At 35.4% G+C, this 16,210-nt stretch overlaps 1 protein-coding gene across 3 annotated transcripts in view; it reads left to right on the top strand.

Moving 5' to 3' along the window:
* SYT14 (synaptotagmin 14) overlaps positions 1-8,019 on the top strand; it is a 218,226-nt gene extending 210,207 nt beyond the window's left edge. For all 3 annotated transcript variants that reach the window (XM_047841636.1, XM_047841637.1, XM_047841634.1), the window contains 2 exons: positions 2,963-3,152; positions 7,035-8,019. In XM_047841636.1, the coding sequence (XP_047697592.1) occupies positions 2,963-3,152; positions 7,035-7,348 (504 nt within the window). In that variant the 3' untranslated portion in view covers positions 7,349-8,019. The remainder of the gene's footprint in view (positions 1-2,962; positions 3,153-7,034) is intronic.
* Positions 8,020-16,210: the final 8,191 nt, after the last annotated feature.

The following is a 16,210-nucleotide window of genomic DNA, read 5'->3' as shown; positions in this document are numbered from 1 at the left end:
ATTAAGTGTCTGTGTATGCCTAGGTTAATTTGTGGTCTTTCTATTCTGGTAGTCTATTGTACATTGTTTTTGTCACATTGTCTTAAATGATGTAACTTTATAATAAATTTTGATAGTCAGTAGATACTCAGTAGAACAGGGCATTCTGCCATGTATTTTTATTTCATGCCATTTCATTATATTATATTATATTTTGGTAAAAAGGACATTTAACACGATGTCCACCCTTTAACAAATGCGTAAGTATACAACGCAGTATCGTTAACTACAGGCACTGGGTTGTACAGCAGACCTCTAGAACTTATTCATCTTGCATAACTGTAACTTTATGCTCATTGAACAGCACCTCTTCATTCCACTACCCCCACCCTTCAGCAACCAACATTCTGCTTTCTGCTTCTGTGAGTGTGACTTTTTTAGATATCTCATGTATGTGGAATCATGCAGTATTTGTCTGTGCCTGGCTTATTTCACTCAGCCTCATGTCCTCCAGGTTCATCCATGTTGTCACATAACGGCAGGATTTCCTTCTTTTTTAAGGGCGAATAATCCTGCATTGTGTGTGTATACCATGAGCACTTTAGGATTAGTTTGTCAAGCTCCACAAAGAAACCTATTGAGATTTTGACTGTTACTGCATTTAATCTACAAGTCAATCTGGAGAGCATATAACAAAATTGGGCTTTCTAATACATTAATGTGGTATATCTATGTAGCACTTCTCAGTTTGCCTCAGTAATATTCATAGTGTTCTGTGTAGAGGCCTCACATATCATTTGTACATTTATTCCTGGATATTTTATATCTTATGTTCTAACAGATGCTATTCTTGAATAAATTGTATTTTCAAAGTTTAGTTGGTATATAACAATGTGTTGATTTATAATTTTTATCTTTGTATGCAATTGTAATTCATCTGTGCACTTGTTTAGATTTCAGGTACACATAGTTACATAATAGGCACATAAGGAGTTTTATCTCCTCCCCTCCAAATCTTTTTTTCATAGCTTTTCTTTCCTTTTCCTTTACTTCCTTTTCCTTCATTTCCTCTTTTCTCTTCTCTTCTCCTCTCTTCTCTTTTCTTCTCTTCTTTTTCTCTTCTCTTCTCTTCTCTTCTCTTCCTTTCTTTTCTTTTCTTGCCCTTAGTAAGGCTAGTAAGGCTTAGTAAGCTAAGTAAGGCTAGTAAGGCTTAGTAAGGCTTCACTGAGTAGAATCTCCACTACAATGTTAACTAGAAGTGGTAATGGTTGGCATTATTGTCACATCCCCAATTTCAAAGGGGAAACATCCAAAAATTTTTCTATTAAGTATGATATTATATATTGCTAGATTTGGTTTGCCAGTTGTTTATTTAGGGTTTGAAATCAAAGTTCATGAATGAGAAAATCCTGTAATTTTTTTTTTTTTTAAATAATGTCCTTGTCAGGCTTTGTCTTTAAGGTTTTGCTAGAGTCTTGAAGTAAAACTGGAGAGTGTTTCCTCTTTCCCCATCTGGAAGAGTTTTCATAAGATTAGCAGTATTAATTCGAATTCACCAGTGAAGCCATCTACCTAAAGTTTTTTAGTTTTGGTTTTTGTTTGTTTTGGAAAGGTTTTTAGTTATAAATTCAATTTTTTCAGTAACACTATTTAGATATTTTATTTCTTCTTGTGTGCATTTTGGTTAGTTGTAGTTTTCCAAGAATCTATCCATTTCATCAGAATTTCAAATTTGTTGGGAGAAAATTTTTTTTTACCTTCCTTTTATGTTTTTATAATCCATAGCATAGGTAGTGATGTCTCCTTTTTCATTCCTGTTTTTTGTGCCTTCTCTCTTCTTAGATTGGGCTCTCCAGTGTTCATTTTTATTACTCTTTTCAGATAACTTGTCTTCATTATCATTTAGTTACCATGGGCTATTTCCAAATATATAGGGCACTTTTTCCTCTTTACTAGAAGATAGTTTTGATTTCTACCTGATTAAAAGACCTATCCTGAAAGAGTTCTGCCATTTAAAAATCTTTGCTCTTTGCTTTATTTTTGTAATTAGTTTTGTAAAACTACCACTGTGTGCTTGAAAAAATGTATATTTCATAGTTGTGAGGTATGGTGTTCTACAGATTACCCTTAGGTCAGTTTTGCTTATTGTGATATTCAAATCTTCTACATTTTTACTGCATTTATTTGTCTATCTGTTTGGTCAGTTACTGAAAGAAGTATGCTCAAGTTATCCCCATTAGTTGTTGATTTGCCTACTTCTCTTTCTAGTTCTGGCAGATTCTGCTTTCTGTATTTTAAGCACCTGTTACTAAGTGCTTGCAAATTTGGAGTTACCTTATCTTCCTGGTAAAATGAAAGTTCAAATTGAGCTTACTCTTCCTCTCTAGTAGAGGTTATTGCCTTTAAGCTAACCTTGACTTATACTGATCTATCTATACCAATTTTCTCTTGGTTATTATTTGCATGATAAGTAATTTCCCATCCTTTTAAACTTTCTATATCTCAGTTTTACATATTGACTTACAAGTAGCAGAACTTTTTGTCTTGTTTATTTAATCAAAGTTTTCCACTCTGTGTCATTAAAGACACAGTAAAGACATTTATGCTTAATGTAATTGAGTCTAAGTCTGTGTCAGTCTTTAAGGTTAATAAGTCTTTAAACAACAATTTTTCACATTCCAAAAATAGTTCACTGACACCTATAAGTTTAAGAAGTTTGTCCTTTCTGATCTGTATATAAATACATGGGGATTTATGAAACCTACTCATGTCCTATTATTTCTTTGACTGCTGTGTAATGAAAAGAGATCCAGAGACTAAAATATGCTAAGAACAACACTTCGAATCTAGCTTTTTGGGAATTTTGCTTGCAGCTCTTGTCTTTGTTGTGATTTACGCAATGGTAATGACACAGCATTTATGCTGTATCTCTTAATATATCTTTTTTTAAAAAATACTATAAAGATTTCATTCTTGATTACAGGGCTGTGACTCCCAAATGAGCATGTCAGAAATGTCCTGTAGCGAAAGTACATCCTCATGCCAGTCTCTTGAACATGGCTCCGTTCCAGAAATCCTCATTGGCCTGCTTTACAATGCCACAACTGGCAGACTATCAGCAGAAGTGATAAAAGGCAGCCACTTCAAAAACTTGGCAGCAAACAGACCACCCAGTGAGTAAAAAAAAAAAAAGAAAAATTTTTTTTTTAATTCTTCTGTTTTCTGCACTTATGGGACTCTCAGTGTTAAGGGCCTCAGTCCTATCATTTAGTCTTAACTGATCAAAATGAAATGGTGTAATAATCATCAGCTAATCTGTTTCATGCTTTCTATTTCCAGTCATTTGGGAAGTAGAAAAATTTGAAATTCAAAATATTAATTGTAAGGAGACAAGACTTTTAATTTTTCATAGTGCCTGCCGAATAAATTATCCCTATCATAGCCATTATCTTCCAGTGCTAGAAAAAGTTACAGGGTTTTTTTTTTAAAGTTAATAATATTCCACAGATACGATCACAGGAATCTGTATGGCTGTTGTTGTCAACTTAAGATTGATGTTGTATTTTCTGTCTGCATGCAGTACTATGAACTAATGTTTATACTTCTATATTTTTTTCTCTTTTCTCCCCTATGATAATTTAAGAAGAAACTGCTTCTTCACAGTCTTCCTCCCTTAATATTATAAATCGGTACTGCTTGCAGTCTTTTCTTAAATGGCGTGGCTTTGCCTTTACCAGGACAAACAGAATAAGGAATAGTTTGATATTTCCCCTAGACACTAGGAAAGGAAAGTGAGAAGGTATGCCTCTGCTCTGGCCCCTATGCCTTTCACTCCCCTCTCCTTGTCTCTCTTCCCGCTCACGGGCATGGGGGCGGATTATGGGAGTACAGAGAGACTGTCAGTACACCTCCCTAAATGTTTATTGATATCTGTAGAAATAAGCTAGGAATGTAGCAGCTTCTTTATACTTCTCTAAAATTAAGGCTGTTAGTGCCCTAAACAATTTAAAGGAAATCTTAACTAGTAATGGCCACCTTAAATTTGCTTAAAGATTTCCCACAGACTTGCTTAAAAGCCATCTTTTACTCCAAGTATTAAATAATTATTGGAGGGGAAACTTTTTCTACCCTTGAATTAAATGAACTTTACCTCCCAATGTCCTAAACATTGTCTTTTCAACTTAAGTGAAAAGTCATAAAAATATATTTGATTTTCCCTAAGTAATATTGGAAACCTTGCTTCTTACAGACATCATGGAATGTATCTCTTCCTGAATTAAAAGTCAGAAGGCCAAAATTATGTTTATATTTCTACCCTTGGATGAATAACCTAACTCCCCCTAAGTCTGTTTCCTCATATGTGAAATTAAGGTTGTGTCTTTCACAGGGTTATCTAAGACTGAAGTCAGACGAAGGTGCATCAAAGAGGGATGGAATTATTATTGTCCCCCAATTCAGAGGAGGGAAGGAAGCAATTACTAGAATAAACAACTTTGGAAGTGTGGCCAGGGTTATCTTTATTGATACCTATTTAGAATGCAAATTCACGTGGCCTGGCCTGGGAAGTACCTTAAATGAACAAACTTTGCAGGCAGGAGATAAGGAGCATGGTGAGGCACATGCCAGATGCAAGCATGCATGCCCAGCCTCAAGACATTCAAATCGAAAACTTCTGAACACTGTAACAGATAAACAAAATAAGTATGTGGGGTTACATCCGGCCAGCAGCTATCAGTTTGCCATTTGTGCTTTAGCTAACAGTTTGATTTTTTTGACAAATACTCAGTTTGAAATACTAAAAAATAGCAGAATGGAATGATATGCTTGCCTGTCTGTCCTTGCTGTACCCACTCTGATAGAAACAGAGAAACACTAACCAGAGCTAAAATGAAGAGAGCGGGGGTGGATAATAAACAGGGTGAGAGGTTATAATGCATCCAAACTTAGAGTAGGTGAGCGTTAGAGCAATTCATAGAATAAAACAATTTAAAATAGAACAATTCTATTTTAGAATTAGATCGTCAACATCAGGGTGGTTAATGGTGTTAACTGGGAAGCAGCTAGTAGGTAAAAAAGTCAACATTAAAATTAATTGTAAGAAGTGGAGTATTTATAAAGTAATGTATCAGTTTGTCGTATACTGTATACATTATATAAGATGGTGACCCTTTGTATATACCTGGTTGTAGGCCTTGAACTGTGTTATCGACTGAATAATCGAAAGAAACATGGGGACATTCAAGAGCAAAAATTTTGACAGTTCTATTTTCTTTTGTTTAACTTAACTTTATATTACATTGAAAGTAATAGAAGTATTTGAAATATTTATTATTGCATGGATAGACTTCAAAACTTAGCATAATAATAATTATATAATGACTTTTATTCAGTCTTTTATAGTCTGATAATTTGCATGATTCTATGTTCAATGTGCTTTAGACCAAGAGGATATCATTATAAAGATGTCCCCCTTTAAAACAGTGTAATTTTTGTTTAAGATTACACAATGACCTTAAAAATTCTCATTCCATGAAATTTACCCAGCAACCCTTTTGTTCAGCCCTCTGCCTCAATTAAAATGCTGAAGTTTTGTGTTCTTCCACCCCAGTGAACAGTGTTTCCTCTTTAATTCTAACCTTTGACCCTCTTTCACCCAACAATTGACATCTGGTCATTATTTCTTTTACTGCTTTCCACCCCCTGTTGTCAGATGGACTGTTCTGTTGTCTAAAACACTTGATAGGTGGACAGGTTTATATAATCCGAGGTGAGTTCCTGTAGAGGCTAATTGGATGTTGTCTTTTCATGCAAAAACAAAATACCCTAAAACTTGCCAGCAGTGAAGCTGTCCACCATGTTGGTTTCCAAAACAAAATGCACATTTATTATCTGTGGTACTTTAAATAAAACTAACTTAGAATTTATCTCTGATTATGGATGATGGTATTCAGAGTATGTATAAAATAAGCAAAACTTTTTAAATTAAAGGTTTTATTTTTCATTTATTGTATTTTGATTCATATAATAGATATTTCATGAGAAATATTGCAATTGTCATTAAAATTAATTGAAATTTTGATATGAAGTACACATGATGGATCACCATGCTGAAGGTCATTTGCATGAGTCTAACCAACTTGAAAACACAGTTGTTTGAAGAGAGGGTTTATCTTCCAAATAACCAGGCGATGAACTGTTATGTTTCACTTTGTACACGAAACATCACATCAGTTTTTTTTCTAATTCATGAAAATAGTTAAGAATACCATACTTTAAATTTCACATTCAATTATGCCAAAAAAGAATCCCTGTAGTATTTATTTTAACTACCCAAAAAGCACATTAAATGTACTCTTGCATGAAACCAGGAGAAAGTTTTACTTGATTTGCTAAACTTTGAACCCTAATGCATTTGGCTTCATTTTGGCCCTTTTAAATGTTTTTCAAATATATTTAAAAACCACATCCATGCAGAGATTTTTTTGACATTTCATCCTAAGCTGTTTTGATGTCATCTTTGCATTCTTGTCTTCTTTTCCTCTTTTCCATTTGCCTTCATTTCTATTTGTTTGTTTATTCTTATTCTCTGAAAACACAGTGGAATGCTTTACAGTGTTGTGGCTAATTGAGCTTGCTAAGTGTTTATTAATGCTATGACGTCCTGCTTAGTGAAGCTAAATGGGGATGGGGTTGGACAGGGGTGGGAGTGGGAGGTCAAGGCTGGGGAGCGGGGGTGGGGGAGAGGGGAAGCGGAGGGTGGGAGGGTGGAGGAAGGATTATGAGGTATACCTTTAAATTCTAACCATAACGTAGAAATAGCGAGGTTAAGATATTATGACCCACAAAAGATTTTCTGCCTACCTAGCATTCTCTGTACTTGGCACATTGAATAAGCATCTACATCAAAATGGAATCAGTTGAAATTCCATGAAACATGGTATACACCATATCCTTATAAAGTATAAATACTTAATGTTCTCGGCAGATGTCACAAGTAAGGTGTCTTGAGTTTGTTTCAAATGATATTTGTGGTATGTTGTTGTTTTTTTCCTTAGATACGTATGTTAAATTAACTCTCCTGAATTCCATGGGTCAAGAGATGTCCAAATGCAAGACATCCATCCGCAGAGGGCAGCCTAATCCAGTATACAAGGAAACATTTGTTTTTCAAGTGGCCCTGTTTCAACTTTCTGATGTGACACTCATACTGTCTGTGTATAACAAACGCAGCATGAAAAGGAAAGAGATGATAGGCTGGATTTCTTTAGGTCTGAACAGCTCTGGAGAAGAGGAGCTCAATCACTGGACTGAAATGAAAGAGTCGAAGGGACAGCAAGTGTGTAGATGGCATGCGTTACTAGAGTCATGATGAATAGGATAAACAAGCAATTACAGTCCAAGGCAGCATTATTTCTGATTGCAGCATTACTGTTTTTACCTAGTCACCATTAGAAGAGCTGTTTTTTGAAGCGTCATCCTCAACCTTCTACCAGAATGCTTTAAATTGTGTGGAAAGAGCGTCTAATCCTGACATAAAGGAAGAAAAGATGTGTCTCTGGTAGAGCTTGTTTGGGGAATGAGAAACTTACATCATCACAGTTAACAGTTCTCCAGAGTTTTAAGAACATGCTTTTGGTTTGAAGTTAATTTCACTTTAGCAAAGAGCCAGGACTTTCATGAAAAATCAAAATTGTAACCGATTTTTTAAAATCAGAATCCTTAGTTGCAACACTGTTGTAGTGTCCTCTCCCCACCGCCGCCCCCGCCCCCGCAAACGCTAACCAGGAAACACGTATTTTGACTGGCTTGTCCCTGGGGTTGGTAATGTTCTTTAATCTGAAGAAGTACATCTCCGGCTCTGTCATGAGGCATATCTAACGGCAAAGGGTTTCAATTACATAGAAAACACTTTCATTTCAGATATTTTTCCTTTGTGCACTTAGTTTCCTTGTGCCTCAGTTCTTCTTAATAGCACTAAATCTTAAGTGCAAGCGAGTCTTCATTTTCATAAAGGAATTTTTTTTATATGTCACTTTGGAAAAAAAAAAAGCTCATTTCTTCATTTGCCTCTGCTTTTGCCTGATCCAAAGAGACCCAGTCCCTGTACTGGTCCCTTGCAAGTCTTTTAGACAGGTTGTCCTGTAGAACTACGTAACTTTCTGTTGAAAGCACTTTCTGTATTCCTGTATTCCAATGTAGGAAGCTAATAGAGCAGGACTTTAACATTTCTTTCCACGACTGACTCTTTAAAATTGTAGTAACGTGAAAATACATTTTTTACAAACTAAAAAAAATAGTAGATAAGCTGTTGAAAATCGAAAACAATTCAAGTTCAAGAGAATTTTAATTTTAATTATCTGCTCTGAGAACTTCGTAAACAACACTGCATAAAGCAGGTAGCATTCAAATAAGAAACTGTTCTCTCTCAGTCTTCTTCACTCTTGAATTTGTACTTGTGATATAAAGACTCTCCAGTTCTCAGTTTGAGTCAGAACATCATATTAAAAACAGTTCTGAGATTCCTTAAGAAATTTCTAGTGACTTGTGACTAGATTTTATGAAATTTACAGATACGTTCTTCAACGTGATGTCATCCTGTGCCTTTCATGTAAGTTAAATTTGCTCATACAGCTTGAAAGTTGTATTTGCAAAATTAGGCCTTCGATTTTTATAAATGTAAAGATTCCTCAGAACAGTGTCACAAGATCTTTATTTCCTCTGAAGTCTGTAAAAGTTGTATAATGTGCTAATTTTTTTAAATGGCAAGGCGTTTCCATTTGTTGTTTTTATATTTAGAACTCTTATTAATCAGGAATATTATAAGCTGTTCTCTTTTTAATTTCGCTTCTTACCCAGTATATAATTTTATGCATATACTTTATTAAATAGAATGTTTTGTATATATGAAAAATATTTTCTTTCTCTCTTTCTGATTTCTAATTAAACTAGACAAAAACATACTATTTACCAATTACCAAAAAGCACTATGCCATTGTTCCCAGACCCAACTTAGTACTATATATTATGGTAAGCTAGGACCTGTTATTACCACAATAACAAAACCATGCATAGACATTATCACATCAGCTTGGCTCTACTGAAAAGGCCTTAAAAGAAATCCAAAAAGACAGTGAACTCCTAATATTTTTTAGTTTAAAAAATGGCAGCTCTATGCATTCATAACATGAATTAGAAGATAAAATACAAATGCCATATTGGGTGACATGAGGTTTAAGAATGTATGTTACAGAGTTGCATTAAAGGGAAAGATCTATTCTTTTATTGTTACACTAATAAGTGTTTTCCAGGTTTTTTTATAGATGAGTTAAGTTATAAAGTTAGAATGTGCATCAAATGGTGAACTCTCTCGCATACATATTTTCAACAGTGGAAAGAGATTTAAAGGTGGGGTGGGGTTAGGGAACGCAGACCTTACTGGGAAACTGGATTTAAGCATTCAATGCTACAAGTATCTCTTCTGGCTTCACAACAACGGACTGCATTGCCAAGAACTGAGATCTTCTTAATGAGAAGAGTCATATTTGTAGCTGTGACAAAGCCTAATCAATAATCAAACATATTATGAGACCAGTGTGGTGCTTTCTCCTTCACTGACGGAAAGACCTAACTAGCTGTTATTTGCTAAATCTTTCTGCAGACTCAGTCCAGAATTGTGCATGTGCTTTGATCTATCTTTATGGGGTTATCTGGTGTAGATATCAAGTCCGATGACTTAAAAATTAATCAACAATTTTAAAACTTTTCATGAAGGACCCTACCTCCACCCCAGCTGCCAAGTCCTCAAAGATTATGAATTATGTGTACGTGTATCTGTATACACACACACCTACATGCATACTACACACATACACACACATACACACACGCACACACACACACACACACACACACGAAAAGGTGAAGGTGCCCTGGCTTTTTCAGATAACTAATTAATTAGAAACCCATTGATCAAGTTTATGGATTGTTTTTTCTCCTCTCTGTATTTACTAGAAATTAAATTTGGTTTTGGGTGCTATTTGCTGCCATTCTCCTCCACACACAGCAAAATATATATCTTTGTACCTTGTGGATTGACACAACTTAGAGTAATTACTCCCCCAAATTTGTCTATTCTTTTAGAAAAAGATTAAATAGGTCTCGAGAGACCCGCTTCACTCTACTGAATCTAATGTACAAGACAGTACTACTGCTCTTTTGTGTGCTTAAATTTGCATGAAAGCGTGAAGGCAAAATCTTATATCTCAGTGATTTTCAGCAGATAGGAGCCCACTGGTGGGCAGCAGGTGTTGTCTCAGAAACTTGTGAGAAAGACAACCCACTTTCTTATTGTTCTCTTAAAACCCCCTAAGTTCTTTAATAAAGTGAGATAGTCCAAATATGGCAATTGACTGGCATTCATGGGAGCTTCTGAGCCTGGAATTAGAGGCTTTATGTGTCTCCCAGATGAGCTGCAAAACGTAGTCATTTATAACTGCCCAGGAAACAAAGTGTGTTTCAAATCAGTAAAAAATTTGGTTAGTATACTATCCTCTTACCTTTCAGAGGCTTTCTTCTGTAACCTTGTGTCTTCTGTACTGTCCACATTTTGTGTGAAATCCGTTTGACTATCTTACTGCTATGTATCCAGTGAATTCTCAGTAATGTTGTATTTAGTGACAAAAGTAATAAATTGGACCACGATTTTAAAAAGGAAAAACCAGTAAGAAAACATCTAAGCTGCCTTGATTAGCATATGCATGCTTAGGTGTAGGGCCTGGTAGGGTGGTTTCATCCAGGCTAGTGCAGATGACCAGGGCTACATGTTAAATCATTTTCTCAATACCACATCATTATTTTCATTTATTTATCAAGTGAATCAGAAGCATAATCAATGACTGCAAAGTAAGATAGCACCAATGGGGGGATAGGTCATAGAATTAAGGATGGTCTTTAAGATGACGATGGAAACCAAATGATATCATAGCTTTTCAAGTGAACTGAGAGGCTATTTGTAGGTATAGATTTTAGATGAAGAGCAGTAGTCATCAAATTTTTCCAGGTGTGAATAGAAATGACACAAATCCACCCACATAAAATTGCCGTTTGCCCACAAGGACTAGATGGTCAATTCATAGAGATTTTTCTTGTTGATAGTTATTACATTATTTCACACTGATAATTATTATCCAAAAGCCTTTATTTCTTGTTTTGTTTTGTTTTTTTTCCATTCACCATTCCCAGTTCACCTATGGCCTGCACTGGAGGTAGCCATCATTATCGTCACCAGTCAAACTCCATATTGAGCAGAAAGTTAAATACATTATGAGACATGTTTAAAATTAACTTTAAAGTAGCATCTGTGCCCACCAAAATGTATAATAAGATGATGGTAACTTCTATAATTAAGTTCTAGCGTAGTAACTTATTATTTTGTTTGATTCTCACAACAGTGCTATGAACTAGGTAATATTTTCACATCTTATAGCCGAAGAAACTGCAGCATAGGGGTTAAGCAGACTTGCCCAAGGTCATCCAGTAAGCAAATAGTAGATCGAGGATTAGAATCCAGCTGTAAATTACTCTAAAACCTATACTACACGTACTGCAATCGCACCCCTTTTTACTAGTTGCAAGAAAAACAAAACAACATTATATTCACCAGTAATGCCACCCACCTAAATGGAATGGCAGAACTGGAAAAAGAGAAGAACAAAACAGAGCTTGGGAAAGAGAAATACAAGACAAAGAAGAAAAGAAGATCAGATTTTTTTTTTCTTCTCAGGATATAAATGGTACTTCTGTGTGATAGTTTGTAGATGACTTTGATTTCCAGGGACTTGGAGATTAATTTACTCCAAAAGTTTAGCCTATGCTTATATTCTGAAAGTACGTTAATCAATTTGTTCTCCTTGTCCAGTTTTGGGAATCCAAGATACTTTAATTGTATATGATCCCCTTCCTACCCCATGAAGGAGATATCCTGTATCCTTTAGCAGGTATCTCGCCCATATCAGTGGTGAGAGGAATGACTTCTGTCTTCCTCTGTGCTCTCATTGTACTTTATTTATGTTTCTTACATACTCATTATTAAGGTTTAACCGCATTACAGCTTATTTTATTATATGTTTTTCTTTCTCCCTTAATATGAGTTAATGCCTTGTCTTACTATCTTTATGTGCCCTGTGCTCATAGTAGGCACATAATAAATACTGAATCGAGCTAAATTTCCTACAGAAGAAATCAATGATACTGTTATATAGGTCTCCGTTTTTTATGAATTTTATGCAGTGCATGGATTTATTTATTCCTTTATTTTACATATATTTATAACAGCACCTACTATGTGTAATGTATTGTTCTAAGTGCTACAGATGCAGAGATAGTATATTAGATAGACAAAGTCTCTGCCCTCACAAAGCTTGCATCCGAAGGTGAGAAGAGAGCCGCAGAATGATACACATTTAGTAGAGGAGTACAGCATGGGATCAGAACAATCTTCCTGGAGAAAATTACCCTTTAGTTGGATCTTAAAGAATAAACACAGATTAGATTGCCATCAAGGAATGTATTCTCTCCAAGGGCAAAATTTGAAACAACTATAGTGTGCCCCAAACTATCGTGTGTTTTAAGAATTATTTTGAGAGCTTAATTTGTATTCCAAAGCCCCACCTCCAGAGATTTTTGTTTTATTTGGTCTGGAGTGAAACCTATGAATCTGTATTTTATTAAGCTTCCCAGGAAATTCTGCCTGAGTTACCTTGGTGTAGAATATTGAGCTCATGATAGAGAATTACTGACAGCAATGTTTCAGCATCCACAGATTAAATTTAAGTGTAACTGTGATAAATAAGAGTGACGTTAAGACTAGGATTAGTGCTTTTGATCTTTTATTTGTGCTTCCTTAAAAAGAAAAATATTTAATAAAAACATTAAAAGCGATATTTAATCATGAGTCCCTGTACTTTCACATTCAACATAACTTTTTCAAAGTGTTCCTTGGTATAATAAATTCTATTATGTTGGTTTTATGATTCCTGAAAATTACTTTGGATTATTATTCAAATATCTCCCTGTGAACTGCCTTTACAGTGATAAATGTAAGGCAGAGAGTCTGAGGAGATATTTGCCTCTCTGTCTCTCTCTGTCAGTATTCTCCTTGAAATGAGACTGACCTGTAGGTAAGTTTTGTAGTTAACAGCTGAAGGTGGTGGCATTTTTCATTCCTGTGTAGAATAAGGTCTGTTGCCTTTTATTGTCATCTTAAATGGCTTCTCTGTCTTCACTCACACTCATCCTGGATTCTTCACTGGCAACACCAGTGTTTCTGTCACCTCTTGTCTAATCTCTATTTCCTTGATGGTTTTTGCTCTTTCTTAGGATCTTTTATTTCAAATATCAAGTTGATACAGCAGCCTCGGGTCTTTCTCGTCTCTAAAGATAAATGCTGTGTATTAGGTTCATCTGAGTTTCTGTTTTCCGTCATTTAAAATGTCGCTGTACCTTCTTCTCTGGTGTAATATTTTGCATGGATATATTTTACATGTTGGAAGTTTTTTCCCCCAACAAAGATCTGTGATTAACCCACTGAAAAATGCAGCTAATTGAGTATTTGAAATAATGTGGTATGGAATTGGGCTGTTTGGTAACTGTTGCTGTATCATTGTGTTTGGTCTGGTCATAATGCAAGTTTAATGTGAAAGTGTATAATAGACTAGAATTATTAGCCCATTATCAAAAATGAAACTTGTTCTTTCTCTCCACATTTAGACAAGTATGTTTCATTTTATTTTTATTTATTATTTACTTATTTAAGACAGGTAATGTTTCTTTTTAAAATTGTTCTTTTTCTCTTCCTCTGTGCCTTTCTCCCCCACTTGCATTCATGTGCATTCACATTAAATACCAGAGTTCATCAAAGCTGAGTAATACCTATCGAAAAGTGATACCTGGACTTTTTTTTCCCTTAGTCACAGGGATCAGACAGGTTTTGTCCAAGACTAGAGAGAGCAAAGCGTGGTCATATGTAGCCACTAGAGGTTAGCTGTTGCTCTGGTGACTATTGTTGTACTTTGCCTCCACGAGTGTGAAGTACTCTAGGATGTTGTGTGGGTTGGGGGCAGAGAAGGGAACTTGATTATTAATCTAACAAAAGTTTGGCATAATTTTATCATGGAATCTCAACCGTTAGCACATAAATATTTCTAAATAACTGAAAACAAAGTCACTGCTATGGCAATAGTTTTGCAAGATTTTTGACATTATTTCAGTGTCAGTCTGACACTGTATCTTAAATTGTCCTATTATTTGAGTTTCCTTCTACACCCTTTTCTTTATTATTCTGATTAGTATTTGATGTTTGAGCTTGTCTTTTAAATATTCAAGACTACTTTAAAAAGAAAACCCTTACTACCTTTCTGTTTATTCCTTTAACATGTGGTCTCTCACCTGACACATTGTTTTTATTTATTTTTTTTTTATTTTTTTATTTTTTTATTTATTTTTTTTATTTTTTTTATTTTTGGGACAGAGAGAGACAGAGCATGAACGGGGGAGGGGCAGAGAGAGAGGGAGACACAGAATCAGAAACAGGCTCCAGGCTCTGAGCCATCAGCCCAGAGCCTGACGCGGGGCTCGAACTCACGGACCGCGAGATCGTGACCTGGCTGAAGTCGGACGCTTAACCGACTGCGCCACCCAGGTGCCCCTGACACATTGTTTTTAAAATGAATACCCAATACATGAAATGCAATACCCCATTATACACTGAAAAAATAATCTTATGAAATTTGTTTATAGATTCAGATATTGCTGGAATGCTTATTTCCATAAATCTAAGCAGTTAATATTAAATATGACTATTCTGTGCTAATGAGAAAAAAATAGGAATTTTCCCATATCTCTGAGACTGATTGCTTATCTTGCCTCACATCTGGTTGAAGGGGGTGGCTGTGAACTTCTTACCAGCACTTGTCTGTCGGTTTCAGAGTGTGCTCACGTCCTCCACACGCTATTGTTTTCAGTAACAACCAAACCTTTTATACGCTGGGGGTGGGTCCTCACCAGTGATTCCTGTTCATAACCTTCATTAGTGTTGATGAAACTAATACATAACTACCAATAAGAGAAAAGACCCCTAAAGCCTAAAAGAACAATATCTTAGAGCCCTGGTGTAGGATGGCAACTTTAATACCTACAAGTGATCCTCTTTTGTTTCACTGGTATTTAAATTCTAGTTAACATATAGTGCCGTATTGGTTTCAGGAGTAGAATTTAGTGATTCATCACTTACATACGACACCAAGTTCTCATCATAGCAAGTGCCCTCCCTAATGCCCATCAGCCATCTTGTCCATCCCCACCCACCTCCCTCCATAAACCCTGATTCTAATCCTAATGGAGTGGAAGCCAACTTCTCAAAAATGAGATTTTAGGACATTATGGCCTAAGTTTCCTCCAATTCCCTCCTTTTGGTCTTCTCTCTCTTGCTTGGACATTTTGTTTTTTAATTTTTGTGAGGAACGCTTAAAAAGCTGTGGTTTTAATGGTAACTGGACAGAATTTCAAAAAAGGAAAACTGAAGTAAAGACCATGGCATCGTAGGAAGGCTTGTGTTGGAGGAGGGCGTGGAGATGGCACGTTTCTGTTGGGGCAGTCCTTCCGAATAAATATTGAGAACATTTACGACATTCTATAATTACGTCACATTTGTTTTGTGAGGGGAAACCAGGGTAGCTTTGCATATAAATCGGCTCGCTTAGTATTTAAGTATATTTAAACAATATTTGAAGCACAGCTAGAAAATAATGGTGATACTTCTAACAGTATTTTGAAATTATAAATAATTACTTTAAATTTACTAAGAGAAAAGTTTCCAATAGCAGCTTGCATTACAAAGTTCATTTATAATGTTTCTGCATAGTTTGAATTAGATGATTTCTGTTTTTGTGGTGAAAATATAGTGGCAACAATTTTGAGGAATCTTTAAAACTATCATAGAGAGGACAGCTAACCTTTGGCTGGATTTCTACTAGAATTTTGAAAGAAGTGTTATCCAAGTTCCTTTTCAGTTCAGTTAGTCTTGATGAAGAACCAGTTATTATATGAGCTTTAAGGGTCTTGATAAATGTTAGGATCTATTCCTTTTCTAAAACTCATGATGTTCAGCACTGCTCAGTACTCTTGCATTGTGCTTTATTTCTCAAAATAATGTAATTTGTATGGAAAATTCAGT

Source organism: Prionailurus viverrinus, chromosome F1 (genome assembly GCF_022837055.1).
Source record: "Prionailurus viverrinus isolate Anna chromosome F1, UM_Priviv_1.0, whole genome shotgun sequence".
Taxonomy (NCBI): domain Eukaryota; kingdom Metazoa; phylum Chordata; class Mammalia; order Carnivora; family Felidae; genus Prionailurus; species Prionailurus viverrinus.
The sequence above is the reverse complement of the archived record's forward strand: the minus strand, read 5'-3'. Positions and strand labels throughout refer to the sequence as shown.